This window comes from Mesoplodon densirostris, chromosome 18, assembly GCF_025265405.1.
Source record: "Mesoplodon densirostris isolate mMesDen1 chromosome 18, mMesDen1 primary haplotype, whole genome shotgun sequence".
Taxonomy (NCBI): domain Eukaryota; kingdom Metazoa; phylum Chordata; class Mammalia; order Artiodactyla; family Ziphiidae; genus Mesoplodon; species Mesoplodon densirostris.
Window position 1 is genome coordinate 7,129,471 of NC_082678.1, and position 16,044 is coordinate 7,145,514.

The 16,044-nt window shown below is 45.4% G+C and overlaps 1 protein-coding gene across 2 annotated transcripts; it reads left to right on the forward strand.

Moving 5' to 3' along the window:
* Window positions 1-915: 915 nt before the first annotated feature.
* Window positions 916-8,633, forward strand: G6PC1 (glucose-6-phosphatase catalytic subunit 1). 2 transcript variants are annotated; one of them, XM_060082018.1, is made up of 5 exons: window positions 916-1,145; window positions 3,050-3,159; window positions 5,674-5,779; window positions 6,413-6,528; window positions 8,122-8,633. In XM_060082018.1, the coding sequence occupies exons 1-5, from the start codon at window positions 916-918 to the stop codon at window positions 8,631-8,633; spliced, it is 1,074 nt and encodes a 357-aa protein (XP_059938001.1). The 2 variants fall into 2 exon arrangements, with proteins under 2 accessions (XP_059938001.1, XP_059938003.1); XM_060082020.1 differs by having other exon boundaries at window positions 3,050-3,165; window positions 5,757-5,779; window positions 8,122-8,137.
* The last annotated feature ends 7,411 nt before the right edge of the window (window positions 8,634-16,044 follow it).

Below are 16,044 nucleotides of genomic sequence, written 5' to 3' on the forward strand. Positions count from 1 at the left end.
CAAAGCTCTTTCCAGAGTCCCCAGTCCCCAGTTTGCTGGTGTTTTTATTTAGAACCACATATTCATCATATTGTTTTTGCATGAACATGCATTCACTCTGTTGCTTAAACTTATGTGTTAAAATCCCAAAGGGCGAATTCCCTGGCTGTCCAGTGGTTAGCTCTCTGCGCTGCCATGGCAGGGGGCACAGGTTCGATCCCTGGTCGGGGAACTAAGATCCCACAAGCCACGTGGCACTGCCAAAAAAAAGAGCAACAAAAAAGTTCATCAGTGCATTCAAAGATGATTATTTTCTGACCCTAAGAGATACAGAGCCAATACTGTGAAGAGGGTTTGATCTCGCAAATCAGAGGCATTTCCTAGACCCTAATGCAGTTAAGAAATGCCCAGCAACATTACAGTTCCCAGTACAGTAGAACTTACTATATTTTAAAATTAATAATTTACAAGTTGAAAAGCTAGAGCACCAAGACTTCTCTTTGTTCCAAAATAAGTGCAGTTGCAGACTTAGGAAAGCAGGCATCTTTGCAAGAACCATGGCAGATTTAGACTCTGTCCTGTGTCTCTGACCGGGTTTCGGAACCCGGAGGGCAGCCCCTTGCACTGTCAAGCAACAATGCCAAAGTTAATAATTGGCTGTGCCAGCCCGTGGACGATCAGGCTGTTTTTGTGTGCCTGTTTTTCTATTTTACGTAAATCACGCTGAACATGTTTGCATCAACTTACTGGTGATGCACCTTTGATCAATAGATTTTAGACAAAAGCGGTTTTTGAGTCCAAAGATCAGGGCTGGGTTGACCTGCAGACTGGATACAGAGTGTATAAAACAGAGGCAAGGCACAGGCTGATAGCAGAGCAATCAACATCAAGTCTGAAATAACTGCAAGGGCACAGCCAAAGGCTTCCTGAGTGAGGATGGAGGAGGGAATGAATGCTCTGCATGATTTTGGGATCCAGTCAATCCGCTACCTCCAGGTGAATTACCAGAACTCCCAGGATTGGTTCATCTTGGTGTCCGTGATTGCAGACCTCAGGAATGCCTTTTATGTCCTCTTCCCCATCTGGTTCCATCTTCGAGAAGCTGTGGGCATCAAACTCCTCTGGGTAGCTGTGATTGGAGATTGGCTCAACCTCGTCTTTAAGTGGTGAGTAAGAGCCAGACAAAGAGGAGCTCGGCAAGGAAAGAGGCTGGCATTCTCTCCGGAAATGTCTGTCCATCAGAAGTTGCCTTCTCCATGTTATTTGGGAAGCCACAGGTTACTCCCCTCCTGACTTTGGATCCTCTACAGAATGAGGGAAGACAGAGAAAACGCTGTCAGTGAGCTGAAGATACAGGAAAGGCTATGTCAGATGGATGGAAGGCCAGCTGGACCTTGTGAATTATAGGCTATAAGCAAAGAAACACTGTTTTATTACTTTGAAACGGCATAGGTGACATAAAGATAGATGTACGAAGGAAAAAAAATGAGGTATGAAGAAAGGAAACACAAAGGCAGTTTCAAAGCTTGTTGTGTGGGGTCATGAGAAGTAATCCAGGGAACTCTCTTGTTCAACCACCTACCAGCTGTATGTCCTGGACAACTCGTAGCAACTCTCTGAGTTTCTGTTTTATAATCTGTAAACTTAGATTATCCCTGGGACCTTAATAATTAGTATAGTTATTGACATTTATTGAACACGTAGTATGTGCCAGGCCATGTGCTAAGCACTTTAAGGCACTGAGTTAAACGACTAGAAAAACACAGGTGGTGTCGGAAGCAGGATTGAAGCCCAGGCAGGCTGGTTTCAGAGGCAAGGCTCTTACGAACTATGTTATATCCAGTGTTGATAAACTGACTCTTGGGGGTAAAAAGCCCTGATTTTAGTATTTGCCAGTTTCTACTGTGTATATTATCCCACTTTCAAGCTACCATTGGATCCAGCTTACAAAAATCCGGAATATTTTACATTTGTTAGCCAGTACCGGATGACTCTAACACATTACTGGTTTGGCCTCTATTTCCTTGTCTAGAAAATGAAGAGGTTGGACCAGCTGCCCTCTAAGATCTTTACCATCTCTAAAATTATCTTTGTTCACCGGCAGATGATTCTTAAGATCTCTTCTAGCTCTAATTTTCTTTGGCCATAAACAAGAAAAGTCCTTTAGGGTAGAAAGGAACATCGTTATTGGGCTCAGAAGCCCAAGGCGTATTGACGGGATTCTGAAATTCCCGTTGAAAAATCGACTTTGTCTGTAACTTCTGGTATTCAATAGCATAACTCTAAAAAATAAAAAGATAAAGCGTTATTCCAAACATCTAATTTCATGTAAAGAACCATGGATTTTCTCTCAGTTGGTAGACGTCAGAGTTAGTGGCTAATTTTAGTGAGAAATCACTCTTCCTCCACTGCAGGGCAAAGGAGGCATCCTGACCAACCCTTCACACCTGTTTCCACAATGAAAAACATGCTTTGAAAGGGAAAGCGGTTTGTCTGAGATATTCTGTTTCAAAGCTGAGAGCATACAGAACAAGCTCCTGAAGCTATGTATGTCCTTACAGAGAGTGATTCTGGTGGAAACAGAGACCACATCTCCTGGTGGGGCTTGTCCTTGGGGCTGGGGCTCATTCTCTGGTGTCTGGAAGAAACCCAAGACTCTGGAGGCCAGCAGAAAGAGAACCCGTGGAATATGCAAGTCCAAGTTGCAAACTATAGTTCCTATGCATCCTGCCAGGACAAATTCTCCTTGGGGTTAAAAAAAAAAAAAAAGTCACATAGTTGTCGTTAATACGGCTTTGAGGATATTGGATTTATTTATTTATGTTTGAATAAAGAATACCTTCAAATAGTGCAAAATTAAAAAGTTATATAACGGGTGCACCATAAAAGTCTCCCTCCCTTGCCCCTCTCCAGCCACCCAGTTCCCCTTCTTGGAGGTGCCCGTGGTACCAGTGTTCTGTGTAGGATCACATGGGTCTTCTCCTTGAGCTACTCTCTCTTCTCGAAGGGTGTGGCATTGGGACAAAGTGTTCCTTCAGTAACTCCAGATATCGGTTCTGCTTTTTCACAGGATTCTCTTTGGACAGCGCCCATACTGGTGGGTCCTGGACACCGACTACTACAGCAACACCTCCGTGCCGCTGATAAAGCAGTTCCCGGTCACATGTGAGACTGGCCCAGGTGAGAGTCGCAGCCCTTGTCCAGACAGAAACTAACTGGGTGGACCTTGCTCACAGTGGACACCTGGTAACAGTGTTCTGGATGAAGCTGTCTTTGAGGGGGACATGAGCAGAGCCACTCTTGCAAGCTTTGGTCATGGTCTTGGATTTGGTACAACTCCATTTATTTTATTTTATTTTATTTTATTTATTTTTGGCTGCATTGGGTCTTTGTTGCTGCGCGTGGGCTTTCTCTAGTTATGGGGAACGGGGGTTACTCTTCATTGTGGTGCGCGGGCTTCTCATTGCAGTGGCTTCCCTTGTTGCAGAGCATGGGCTCTAGGTGCGTGGGCTCTGTAGTTGTGGCTTGCAGGCTCTAGAACACAGGCTTAGTAGTTGTGGTGCACGGGCTTATTTGCCCCGTGGCATGTGGGATCTTCCCGGACCAGGGCTCGAACCCATGTCCCCTGCACTGGCAGGCGGATTCTTAACCACTGCATCACCAAGGAAGTCCGGTACAACTCTATTTGAATTCACTTAAGCAAGGCATTCCCAAATAGCCCATGACTGCCACTTTGGAAATCTGCCTAATGTTTCCAGAACTGAAATTGCTAGTCCAGAAAGGCAAGGGCTCCCTCACAGGCAAAGGGCTCAGGAGAGTAACTGTGCTGTGGCCCTTTGTCCAGGGAAGGGAACACAGTAGAGCCCTGAGCCCCTGGCTGTCCTTCCCAGAGGCCTGGCCCAGGAGATGTGGCCTCCCGAGCTGACTGTCCAATCCCACACCCTGTCTGTATTTTACTAAGTACACCCAGACAGGCGTTTTTCAGCCACATGATAGATTTCATTTTTCAGTAAGGAAAGGAATACTCAACCCCGTTGCTCACCCGTAGGTCTCAGTGTTATTGTCCCTTCCTCAAAGACCCTATCACTGACCCCCAGACTAGGGCATGGCCCTTAGTTATTTGTTCTCACAAATCCTTGATTCACTTCAGAGCATATCCATTCATTCAAATGTTATTTATCTAGCACCTGCGCCAAACTCTGTTCTAGGTACTTGAGATGCCTCAGTGAATAAAACAGACAAAGATCCCTACCCGTGGGAATTCCCTGGTGGTCCAGTGATTAGGACTCGGTGCCTTCACTGTGGTGGCCTGGGTTCAACTCCTGGTCAGGGATCTAAGATCCTGCAAGCCATGCAGCGTGGCAAAAAAGAAAAAAGATCCCCCTCTTGTGGAGCTTAAATTTGAATGGGGTGTGTGTGTGTGTGTTATAAAAAAAATCATAATACACAAGTAAAATATTTAGGATATTAGAGGAAGAAGGAGGAGGAGGAGGAAGAAAGAAAGGCAAGCCTTTACCTATGCGATTCCCTGGAAAGCAGACTCAGATGGAGATCAGCATGCAGGGGGTAGGCTACTCTTGGGAGCAGCATTCATAGAAGAAAGGGACAGAAGCCACCTGGGCAGAAGAAACCTAGTTGTGATTCAGTCTCAGCCAAGCCCATAGGAGCTCTGAATTGATTCAAGGAGACCAGGCCCTTATACCCCAATAGAGACCAGTGATTGGGTGCAGACTCCCCCCAGGGAGAGGGTAGCTGTGATCAAGACAGCTCTTTTCAGCCCAGGGCCAGACTTCCAGAGAAGTCTGAGAGCTGAGGGCCGTCTGCAACCACACTGTCAACAAGAGAAAGGGGAAATAAGCTCTTCAGTCCAGAAGGGGATCTGAGTGGCACATCCCAGGACCCTCCATCTTTCAGGGAAGAGGAATCAGGAATAGGAATTGAATGTAGTATTAAATAAGGTGGTCAGGGTAGGACTCATTGAGGAGAAGGTGAGATCTGAGCAAAAACTTGAAAGAGGCAAGGGAATTAGCCAGTAAATTTCTGAAGGAAGAGGTGTCTGGTTAGAAAGGCCAACATGACAGGGACACTGAAGTGGGAGTGTGTTTAAGGGAGAGCCATGAGGCCAGCATGTCTGGAGCAGACTGAGCAAAGAGAGTGGAAGAGAGGTAATGGAAGGCAGATCGGTTTGTGATTGTGTACCCAGCATGCTGATTCTTTGTGTAATCTCTAGATTGTATATAGCCACGAGAGCTATGACCTTCTCTGACTTTGCTTACCACTGTACTCCCAAAGCCTAACATGGTGCTGGACATGTAGTAGGAGCTCAATAGATATTTGTTAAATAAATGACTGCATGGATAAATGAATGGATGGCAGGATGGATAGATGGATGAAAGGATGGGTGGGTGGATGGATAATTGGATGGATGGATGGATGGAAAGATAGGTTTCAGTCTTTTCCATCAATAGTTGTTCAGCGGTTAGTTGTGATTTTGGTATGCTCATGAGAAGAGGTGAGCCCAGGGTCCTCCTACTTCACCATCTTGTGGCTTTTCCATTAAATTTCCTGAATGGAAAGATAGATGGATGGATGGATAGATGGATGGTTGGATGGATAGATGATGCCCCCTAGCAATCTCCCACATGGAGACTTTTAACCTTTGGTTCTTTCATTCATCTCTTTCCTATCCTTTAGGGAGTCCCTCTGGCCATGCCATGGGTACGGCAGGTGTATACTATGTGATGGTCACATCCACCCTCTCTATCTTTCGGGGAAAGAAAAAGCCAACCTACAGATTTCGGTAAGAACCCAGCTCTGGGTTGTGCGTGGTGGAGGGCAGGAGGTGGCTCTCTGTAGCTGACACACCACTTGCTCTTCTTCACGTGCCCCCAGCCCACCCCATGCCTTAGGTTGGTACTGATAAGAGTTGTGGCATTTCTGTTGAGAGTGAATATTAGAGTCACAGAATGTTAGGGCTGGAAGGGACCCACTTAATGAATGTTGTGAACGGGCAACACCTAATTTTAGAGATCAGTAAAAAAGGCCTAACATAACAGAGGGGTTTCTCGAGATCAGCTAGTGAGCTAGAAGCAGGCTTTAAACAAAAATCCATTTCTGTACCAACAATTGAGACGTCCCGTCCAGGTTAAAATAAACAAAGAAGCAGAAGACATTCCTTCTATGGGGAATTCTGGGTATGCAGACACTGTGCAAATCCTTAATTATGAAACATAAAATAGGGAGGTTAAAATTCACATACACAGGGGTTCACCACTTGCCATGGTTATCTTTGAATTTTGAGTACAGGCTTCAATTTACAAAAATTCCACTGATGAAGCCTGAGTTTGCCAGGTTCCAACATTCCTGCTGAGGCTGTTCTCTTTGCTGAAGGATCTATATCTGGGTTCCCTTATGGCTGTCTCTTCCATTTCAGGTGCTTGAACATCATTTTGTGGTTGGGATTCTGGGCAGTGCAGCTGAATGTCTGTCTTTCACGAATCTACCTTGCTGCTCATTTTCCCCATCAAGTTGTTGCTGGAGTCTTGTCAGGTACCAGTTGCTCTGGCTCCCTCCCTCCAACTCCCCACCTATACCATTCCTCCCTCATCAGGACAAAATCCCAGCATTCCTGCCATGTTCTGTGTATAATCAATGCTATTAGCATTTCAGTGGGTTGAAAGTCAAGGGTGGGCGATTTGAAATGACTCATTTCTATAGGAGTGCCCAGATGTACACAACTAAGTATGTTCCAGAAACATGACAATACAGAAAATTAACTTACCCAGTTGAATTCGCTTGAAATCTCCAAGATATTTACATTCTTTATTTCTTACTGGTCTTCAGTTGGAAGTGGCCCCTAGTTTAGTCTTAAGAAAAGCTACCAAATTTAACAAATTAACACCATGTCTTTGGAAAGCTATTTATTTAAATAAATCCATTTGCAAACCTAACAGATACCCACAGCTTCTCTTTATTATAGGTTCTGAATTTTGAATATTTTGTTTTCTTGGATCCAGTTAATAAGGGGCAGGAAAGACTTTGGTTAAGTGTAAGAAAGAATTTCTTGACTTTGTGGGAAGCACTAGAATATAAAACCTTAAGGAAAATGCAGAATTTTTCCCCTGGAGACCTGAAAAAGCAGAGCAGGGCAGCATTCACAGAAGCATGTTGAGAACAAGGGAAATAATGGCTTCATGGCAACCATGAAATTAACACAGCATTTAGCACGGGGTTCCATGTTTGAGAAAGAGCCTGGAAGTTCATGTTACATGAAAGACCCAGGAATGTTTAAGTTAGAGAGGAGAATAACTATCTTTCTTTATTTTATTTTTTGAGTTCCCAATCTGTCTTAGTCTCTTCTTTTTTTCCCCCCAGTTTATTATTTTTTTAATTGAAGTATAGTTGATTTACAATACCATGTTAGTTTCAGGTGTACAGCACAGTAATTCAGATATATATACAGGTATATATATCTATATATATACACATACACATATATATATTCATTTTCAGATTCTTTTCCCTTATAGGTTAATATAAAATATTGAGTATACTTCCCTGTGCTATAGAGTAGGTCCTTGTTGGTTATCTATTTTATATAGTGTGTATATGTTAATCCCAACCTCCTAATTTATCCCTCACCACTGAGAATAAGTATCTTTAAATGTGCTGACAGAGGCTCTAGATTTACCACTTATTAACGCCTGCGGAAAAAACTGAGACCAATAGACATCATTAGAAGGAGAGAGGTTTTATTTAGCTCAGCACAAGGAAGAACTGATTAATGATCAAATCCATACAAAGATGAAATGGGTTCCCTGAGTGGGAGTGAGCTCTCCATCCTTGAGGGTATTCAAGTAGAGACAGGATGACCACACACACGTGCACACACAGTCACACACAGGAAACTTGCATGTGGAGGGAGGAAGTATGTGACATGACTCTTCCATCTGAAAGAATCTGTGGCTGAGGACAGGCTGGAATCACATATGGGAAGAAAACAAATGACCCTCTAATCTGGCATCTGTGATTTAACTCCACAATGGTGGGGTGGATGACATGTCACCCATTGCTCCAAACTCACCTCTAGCTGAAGGGCCAGCGTCTTCCCCAGTTCTCATGATCATTCTTTCTTCCGCTCAGGCATTGCGGTTGCTGAGACTTTCCGCCACATCCGGAGCATCTACAACGCCAGCCTCAAGAAATATTTTCTCATTACCTTCTTCCTGTTCAGTTTTGCCATCGGATTTTACCTGCTGCTAAAGGGGCTGGGGGTCGACCTCCTGTGGACCCTAGAGAAAGCCAAGCGAAGGTGTGAGCGGCCAGAATGGGTCCACATTGACACTACGCCCTTTGCCAGCCTCCTCAAGAACCTGGGGACACTCTTTGGCCTGGGCCTGGCTCTCAACTCCAGCATGTACAGGGAGAGCTGCAAAGGCAAGCTTAGCAAGTGGTTCCCGTTCCGCCTCAGCTGCATTGTGGCCTCCCTCGTCCTCCTGCATCTCTTTGACTCTTTGAAACCCCCATCCCAAATCGAGCTGATCTTCTATGTCCTGTCCTTCTGCAAGAGTGCGGCAGTGCCCCTGGCATCTGTCAGTCTCATCCCCTACTGCCTGGCCCAGGTCCTGGGCCAGCCGAACAAGAAGACTTTGTAAAAGGATGTGGAGTCTTCAGAATTTAAAAGTCAATGACTGCACCAAGGATTGAAGGTGGCTAGGGCCTTCTGCCAGCCTGTTGTGAGGCCAGAGGTACTATAGAGTCAGCTCAGGCGACACCCCCTTCCCCCTTTGCAATTCTAATTGCATTGGGTGATGGTTTTTTGAAAAGCTAATAAGGCTCTTTGAGAAAGCCTTATTGGAGGTTGGGTCGTTCTGGATTTTTTTCCACGAAGATATACTTACTCTTTTGTCCAATACACAAAAGCGAGACTTCTTGGTAAGGCCAGCTCATAACGCCAGGCTGGGGATCACACTGAATTTTCTACTCATGCTCATCCGTACCCAGAAAAGGAGAAAGGAGCAGTGGATTTGATAGGGAAAGAAGGATTGATTAAGGAGGATTTTTAAATATCTTGCATATCATGCAAATTATATGTCAAACAATATCTTAATGGCTTTGATTATATACGAATCTTGAGGTAAAGGGCTCGCAACGGTGGGGGACCAACTTAAAGTACAATGAATAGGTCCTTAGTGGAGTAATTCTGCTTCTTGTATTTTTCTATTATATATCCATGGTCATTGTATTTACTGGGATTTCTGAATGGCTGCAGTGATCTGGATATTGTACTAGGTGAGAATATTCAGGCAAAGTCAGCTTCTCCTCTGTAACATTCGATCTTTCTCCTTATTAGCCCAGCTCTGCTTTCCCCAGAATTTTCCACTGATTCCACACCCACCCTGCTGGATCCTCAGATGCCTAAAAGTGACTCTATAGTGGTGCTTTTGTATGTTTCAGTTAAGCTCTGAAATCTTGGGCAAAATGGCAAGGAGAGGGCCAGGGTTTCTCTCTCCAGAAGGTCACTCCAATGTTACTTTTGATTCCTGGAGGTAAATATGACTCCTTTCTCTATCTCAAGCCAATCAAGAGTGCATTCTTGGAGGAAAAGCCAACTCCTCCTCTTTGCCTATTCTCTAGTCTCAACTGATTTGCAGAATATGTCCTTTAAAAAAAATGTTGAAGCCTATTTATTTGAGAGTCCTTGTTTTTTCTACTAATTATATAGCTTACCATATCGTATCATTCACACCAACCATCCTGGTCATAACATCTTTGCAAAGAAAAATATATACGTGCAGTATTTTATTAAAACAATGTTTTACTTAAGAATGAAGTCTTGTTGATTACTATATTTTAGAGGCAATGTGATCTGAAGGTTCTAATTCTGGCTTAGCTAAATTTCTAGCTCTTTCTCTATTTCCCTAAACAAATAATTTGGTTTCTATATACTTATGTTTTCTTTTTGCAGAAGGAAGGTGTTTTTTTTTTTTTCTTTTTTGCGGTATGTGGGCCTCTCACTGTTGTGGCCTCTCCCGTTGCGGAGCACAGGCTCCGGATGCGCAGGCCCAGCGGCCATGGCTCACGGGCCCAGCCGCTCCACGGCATATGGGATCCTCCCAGACGGGGGCACGAACCGGTATCCCCTGCATCGGCAGGCGGACTCTTAACCACTGCGCCACCAGGGAGGCCCAGAAGGAAGGTGTTTTGTCTTGGGTTGCCCAGGAGTCCCAGTAGGGCTGCGGAGACTTATAAAGTGTCCACAGGGGCACAGGTAGAGTCGAGCATATCAACATAGTCACAATATCGTATTCTAGTTGGCCAAGGCTGAACATTATTTACCAGACCACAGTGCAGCATGAGTTGCTCTATGGGATCAAACTGTTACCGAGTCCAAGCTCGCTCTGCTCGCTGCACGACAGGCCAATAAATCGGGAGACGAGGTGCTGAGGCAAGGAATACAAGTTTATTCGGAAAGCTGGCAGACGGAGAGGATGGCAGACTAATGTCTCCAAAAAAACCATCTTATCGGAGTTTGGATGCCAGTTTCTTTTATAGAACAGAGGGGGAGGAGATGAGGAGGTAAAGTAAAAAGGTCATAAGGTTTGCAAATGTCCTTTGGAATGGCCAGCCTTGGGGAGGGGATGTGTTAATTTCTTCTTTCTTGCCTCCATCCACAGGTGGACAGGGTCAGGATATTTCCCTGAACAAAGGCACTTTGGTTTAACATTCAAGCAGAGGGGACAGGGTTCCCTAAGGCAGGCCACTGTGTATAGACAGTATCCTTTTAATGAACAAAAGCAACTGGAAGCAAAGGTTAAAATAAAAGAAACAGATCCAACATGGAGTCAGGATTGGCTCTCTCCTGTTACAAAACTGCAACTTGAGTGCAGACAGGAAAGATCATTACCGAACTAAGCAATCAGGGAATATAAGTCATAGCAGCAGAACAAGACTGAGCAGGGAATTCCCTGGCGGTCCAGTGGTTAGGACTCTGCGCTCCCACCTCAAGGGGCACAGGTTCAATCCCTGGTCCTGGCCAAAAAAAAAAAAACTGAGTAGACTGTGGAATCCAGTAACCCAGTGTCAGCAAGGTTTTGGGTTATAGTTAAAGAAAATCTGAACAGGGCAAGTGATAGCACCGAGGGCTGCTCAAGGGAGCTACTGGAAGTATTTCTGCAGGATTTATTTCATCCTGGGTGCAGGGTCCCACCTCCAGAAGCCTTGACTCATCGGCATATCTCTGGATCTACTGAGCGTGAGTCTGATCATTCGCTTCAGAACTTTGGGATGTGAATCTTTAGGGAAAGGTGAGTCCTCCTACCGAATCTTATTTCTTCAGGGGTGGCACCAGGCCCCTCCAAGACACTAATGGTTTCACCAAGGATGAAGGGAAATGGTCTTGTTCTGTCTGAATTGAACCCCACTGCTTGGGCATGGCCTCCATCCTGGATGATTTATTTGCCCTCAGGGACCAAGTCCAGGTTCCTTGCAATAGGATTCTGGCAGAAAGTAAATAATGTCCCTGCCCCCAGCAGTTGGTGAGGTTAATAAAGACACAGAATAAAAGATGAAATTTGGGCTTAATAGATACCAGGTTCTGTTCTAAGTATTTTATTTATTTATACAGTGAACTCCCTTAATTCTCCCAAGGTTTCTGTGAGGTGGGTGTTAGAATTTATGTTCACATTACATATGAATAGGCACAGAAGGATTAGGTATCTTGCCCAGAAGAGAGGAGCCAGTTTAAGAGCTATAGGCAGTCTGACTCCAAGTTCATCCTCTATCCTCTACCACACAGATGCCACTAAGACTAATGGCTGCATCAAACCATCCTTCCAATACCAGGTGCAACTCTTCATTCAGACCACAGAGATTTTGATTTCTTGTGGCCAAAGGACAAATACCGTTGTTGGGTTTTTTTTTTTAATTTTTGGCTGTGTTGGGTCTTCTTGCTGTGCGCGGGCTTTCTCTAGTTCCAGCAAGCAGGGGCTACTGTTTGTTGTGGTGTGCGTGCTTCTCATTGAGGTGGCTTCTCTTGCTGTGGAGCACAGGATCTAGGCGGGCTTCAGTAGTTGTGGCACATGGGCTCGTGGGCTCTAGGGTGCAGGCTCAGTAGTTGTGGCACACAGGCTTCGGGAGCAAGATTGATCAGGTGATTAGATTTACATGAAGAAATATCAGTGGGAGCCTCCTTCTTCTGTTGGCAATGGCTTTATTGCTCCAAGAGCATTTCATTTGAAGACACACCTGGATAGCTGAAGTTCCAGTCCTTATCAATTGACTAGTTGTTTGTAACCTGTCAAACTTTGCTGAGTTGTTTTCTGAAAATCATTACGTTAGCTGCTAAATTTTTAATATTTATTGATTTCACTCTGTAGCAATTGCCAAATGCCTTTAAGACCTATATGTGTAAATCAAATAGCAGAATATAATTTGTATCCAAGAGTTTTTCAAGAGCCTCTTGAGAACAGAAAACACTCTGGCCAAAGAGCCTTCTGATGATGTTGTTAAGGAAAGAATTGACTAGAAACAGTATGAGTAGCAGTCAATAAAAGTTACTTCCATTAGGGAACCAAGGACCTAATTTATCTGGAAGAGAAACTAGCAATAGTCTAGTCCAATGATGGGCAACTCAAAGTCCAAAATCTAACTTCAGAGTGAAAGATAAAAAAGCTGCCTCTGGGTTGCTGGCTTCTTAATAAAAAGAAAAAAGTTTTTAATATTTTTCTTTTTCCTGAATTGGCCCTTTTTTTTTTTTAAGTTGCTCACTACTAATTCTATTCAAAAATTTTTTTTTTCATTTCATAGATACAAAAATGAAGACCTAGAGAGGTAAAATAGCTCTTTTAAGTCACATGAGTAACCTGTCCTCAGGTCTCCTGATTCTTAGCAGAGATCTATCTCCCGTTTGCCTGACTCCGGCATTTACCTGGGCAGCGGGGTCAACAGGCAGCTGTTGACACAGAAATGAAAGACATAAGTGAATAGCAGAGCCAGCTTATTTGAACCAGGACCAGAGTCTGTTAACCCAATTAAGCCACAGCTAGAATAACTGTGTTCTAGGTAGCCTGTTCCTAATTATGTGCTCCTCTCTTCCTTTGCTTTCATAAATCTTTCCAGGGCAGGAGTGTAACTACAACATGAAACGACTTGATGTTTTTATGGGGTTTGGGTTTTTTTTAGCATGAGGGTATTTTTCCAGTCAGCAAATTTTCAATGCTTTCTTTTCTGCTGTCTTCTGGCTTTCGTCTTTTGATCTTCACATTCCATGGTCATTGCCTTCCGATCAGCTCAACTGCACTTCAGCGTTTGAAGGCTGGCCAGACTTCTCTCATTCCGCGCCATCACAGAATTGGGATTCCAGTCTTCAAGAGCTGCAGTCCTTCTCTCCAGAGCAAAAAGAATGAAAATCGGGCTTCCCTGGTGGTGCAGTGGTTGAGAGTCTGCCTGCCAATGCAGGGGACACGGGTTCGAGCCCTGGTCTGGGGGGATCCCGCATGCCGCGGAGTGGCTGGGCCCGTGAGCCACAATTACTAAGCCTGCGCGTCTGGAGCCTGTGCTCCGCAACGGGAGAGGCCGTGATAGTCAGAGGCCCGCGCACCGTGATGAGGAGTGGCCCCCACTCTCCGCAACTAGAGAAAGCCCTCGCACAGAAACGAAGACCCAACACAGCAAAAATAAATAAATAAAAATTTAAAGAATGAAAATCTAATTCCTTCTCCTCCACGGTGAACCATTTTGGACTCTTTAGCCGAGGACTGCCACCAAAATTCCATCTTTGCAGGGCTTCCCTGGTGGCGCAGTGGTTGAGAGCCCGCCTGCTGATGCAGGGGACATGGGTTCGTGCCCTGGTCCGAGAAGATCCCACATGCCGCGGAGCGGCTGGGCCCGTGAGCCGTGGCCGCTGAGCCTGCGCGTCCGGAGCCTGTGCTCCGCAACGGGAGAGGCCGCAGCGGTGAGAGGCCCGCGTACCGCAAAAAAAAAAAAAAAAAAAAAAAAAAAAATCCATCTTTGCTCCTCTGTCTTTCTCTCTAATCTCCTCCTTCAACCCCACCCCATAGGCAACCCTGCCACCGATCCCTACTTGATCCACCCTAGTCATGCACTTAAGTGAGCTTTTGTACAAGTGTGATTTGGCTTCACTAACTTAGAAGTCCAAGTGGCATAAATTATTTTTGTTTATTTTGATCACATTGTTACTGACCAGGTTCTTGGCCTTCCCCAAGCAGTAGAAATCGACTAGAGATGAGACAAGAAATTCAGGCAAGGCTTTACTGGGGCCCCTGCTGCAGCAGGGGGGAGTGAGAACAAGTAACAGTTTCCCTTGCTCACTCCCGGAGGAGGGGAGAGCTGGTTCCCTATATGGGGTGAGGGGTAGGGATGTTTTCAGGGGTCGGGCCAGAGGGGTGGCTTAGGTGTTTGCCCACCCCTTTGGTGGTATTGAGTGCAGGGGTCATGCCCAGTACCCTGCTTTTGCTCCCGACACCCTGTTGTTACTCCCGGCTCTTCAAAAGTGGCAGTTGGGTTTTTTTGGACTTTTTGTATCTTTTATATCTTGTTGTCCAGAATTGGCCCCAACTGCAACACGCAGTCAGTTTTTTTAGTCCCTTACAGTTTCCTTGTATTTTGTTGCTCAAAGAGACGTTTGTCCAGGCGCAAGCATTGTAGCACTGCAGCAAAGGGTCTCAGGTCCCAGCCTGTCCCAATGTCCTTAGACTACCAACGCCCTCCTTACCAGTCCTTCTTGTCCCACACGATGACTGCAGTGAAATGACAATGGCATCGCGTCTCCCTATAGACTGCAGTGAAACCCCCATGGCCACTGCACCAGAGCCTCCAAAGGGCTCCCTTGCTCTGGGGAGCCTTAGGTGAGGTTCCTTAGGTGAGGCTGTTGACAGGTATCAGAGCTGATTCAGGAAAGGCTGACGCTGCAGCTCCAGGCTTTGATCTGGCTCCCCAGGCTTTGTCAGCAGCCACCCTACTTACAGTGGCCGACAAACAGTTATGTCCAGAACTCTGCCCTTTCTCGCTTCCTACCTACACAGCTCCACACGGCTGCATGATACGCTTCTAAGAAATTCCAAAGGGCAAGTGACCCCAAACATAATGACTGTCAGACTGGTGAGTTAATTCCTCACGTTGCATGGGGTGGCTGAACTCAATCCATTTGAAGAAAAACAAAAGACCTAGGGAGGATTCTGCTCACTTTGGGCTCTCTCACCTGAAACAGCTCAAGGTTTCCAAGTAGTTACAGGTTTTCTTTGGAGGGAATGCCTATAATACTCAATCCTTGAGGAAGATTAACTGGGGGAAATGGATTTGAGGAAGAATAAGAAAGTGTTGGAGGGACTTCCCTGGTGGCGCAGTGGTTAAGAATCCGCCTGCCAGTGAAGGGGACACGGGTTTGAGCCCTGGTCCAGGAGGATCCCACATGCTGCGGAGCAATGAAGCCCGTGTGCCACAACTACTGAGCCTGTGCTCTAGAGCCCGCGAGCCCCAACTACTGAGCCTGCGAGCCTAGAGCCTGTGCTCCGCAACAAGAGAAGACCGCGCACCGCCCGGAAGAGTAGACCCCGCTCTCGGCAACTAGAGAAAGGCTGCGTGGGGCAACGAAGACCCAACACAGCCAATAAATAAACAGATTAATTTTTTTTAAAAAGTGTTGGAGAAGAGTGTGATGAATGAAAACAAGTTTTATTTTGGGCTGAGCCAGCTGGGAAGCCAAGGGCAGAGTAGATGAAGTTGGAATGTTCCATTCATTTCAGAGATGGGGGAGAATCTCACGCTATTGCCCAAATACCATCATGTCCACACAAAATATCTAATCAACCAATAGCTCTCCACTGGGTGTGATTTTGCCTCCCAGGTGACATTTGACGATACCTGGAGACATTTTTGGTTGTCATAGTTGGAGGAGGTGCTACTGGCATCTAGTACGTAGAAGCCACACAGGCTATAAAAACCCTACAATGCACAGCTCCCCGTTCCCCCCACCCAACAAAGAATTATCCCGCCCCAAATGTTAATAATGCCAGGACTGAGAAACACTGTGACAAACCAGAGAAG

Coding starts and splice junctions, on each gene's coding strand:
- G6PC1 (XM_060082018.1), top strand. CDS start 916: ATGGAGGAGGGAATGAATGCTCTGCATGATTTTGGGATCCAGTCAATC. Junction 3,160..5,673: donor CACATGTGAGACTGGCCCAG/GTGAGAGTCGCA, acceptor CCTATCCTTTAG/GGAGTCCCTCTGGCCATGCC. Junction 6,529..8,121: donor TGTTGCTGGAGTCTTGTCAG/GTACCAGTTGCT, acceptor TCTTCCGCTCAG/GCATTGCGGTTGCTGAGACT.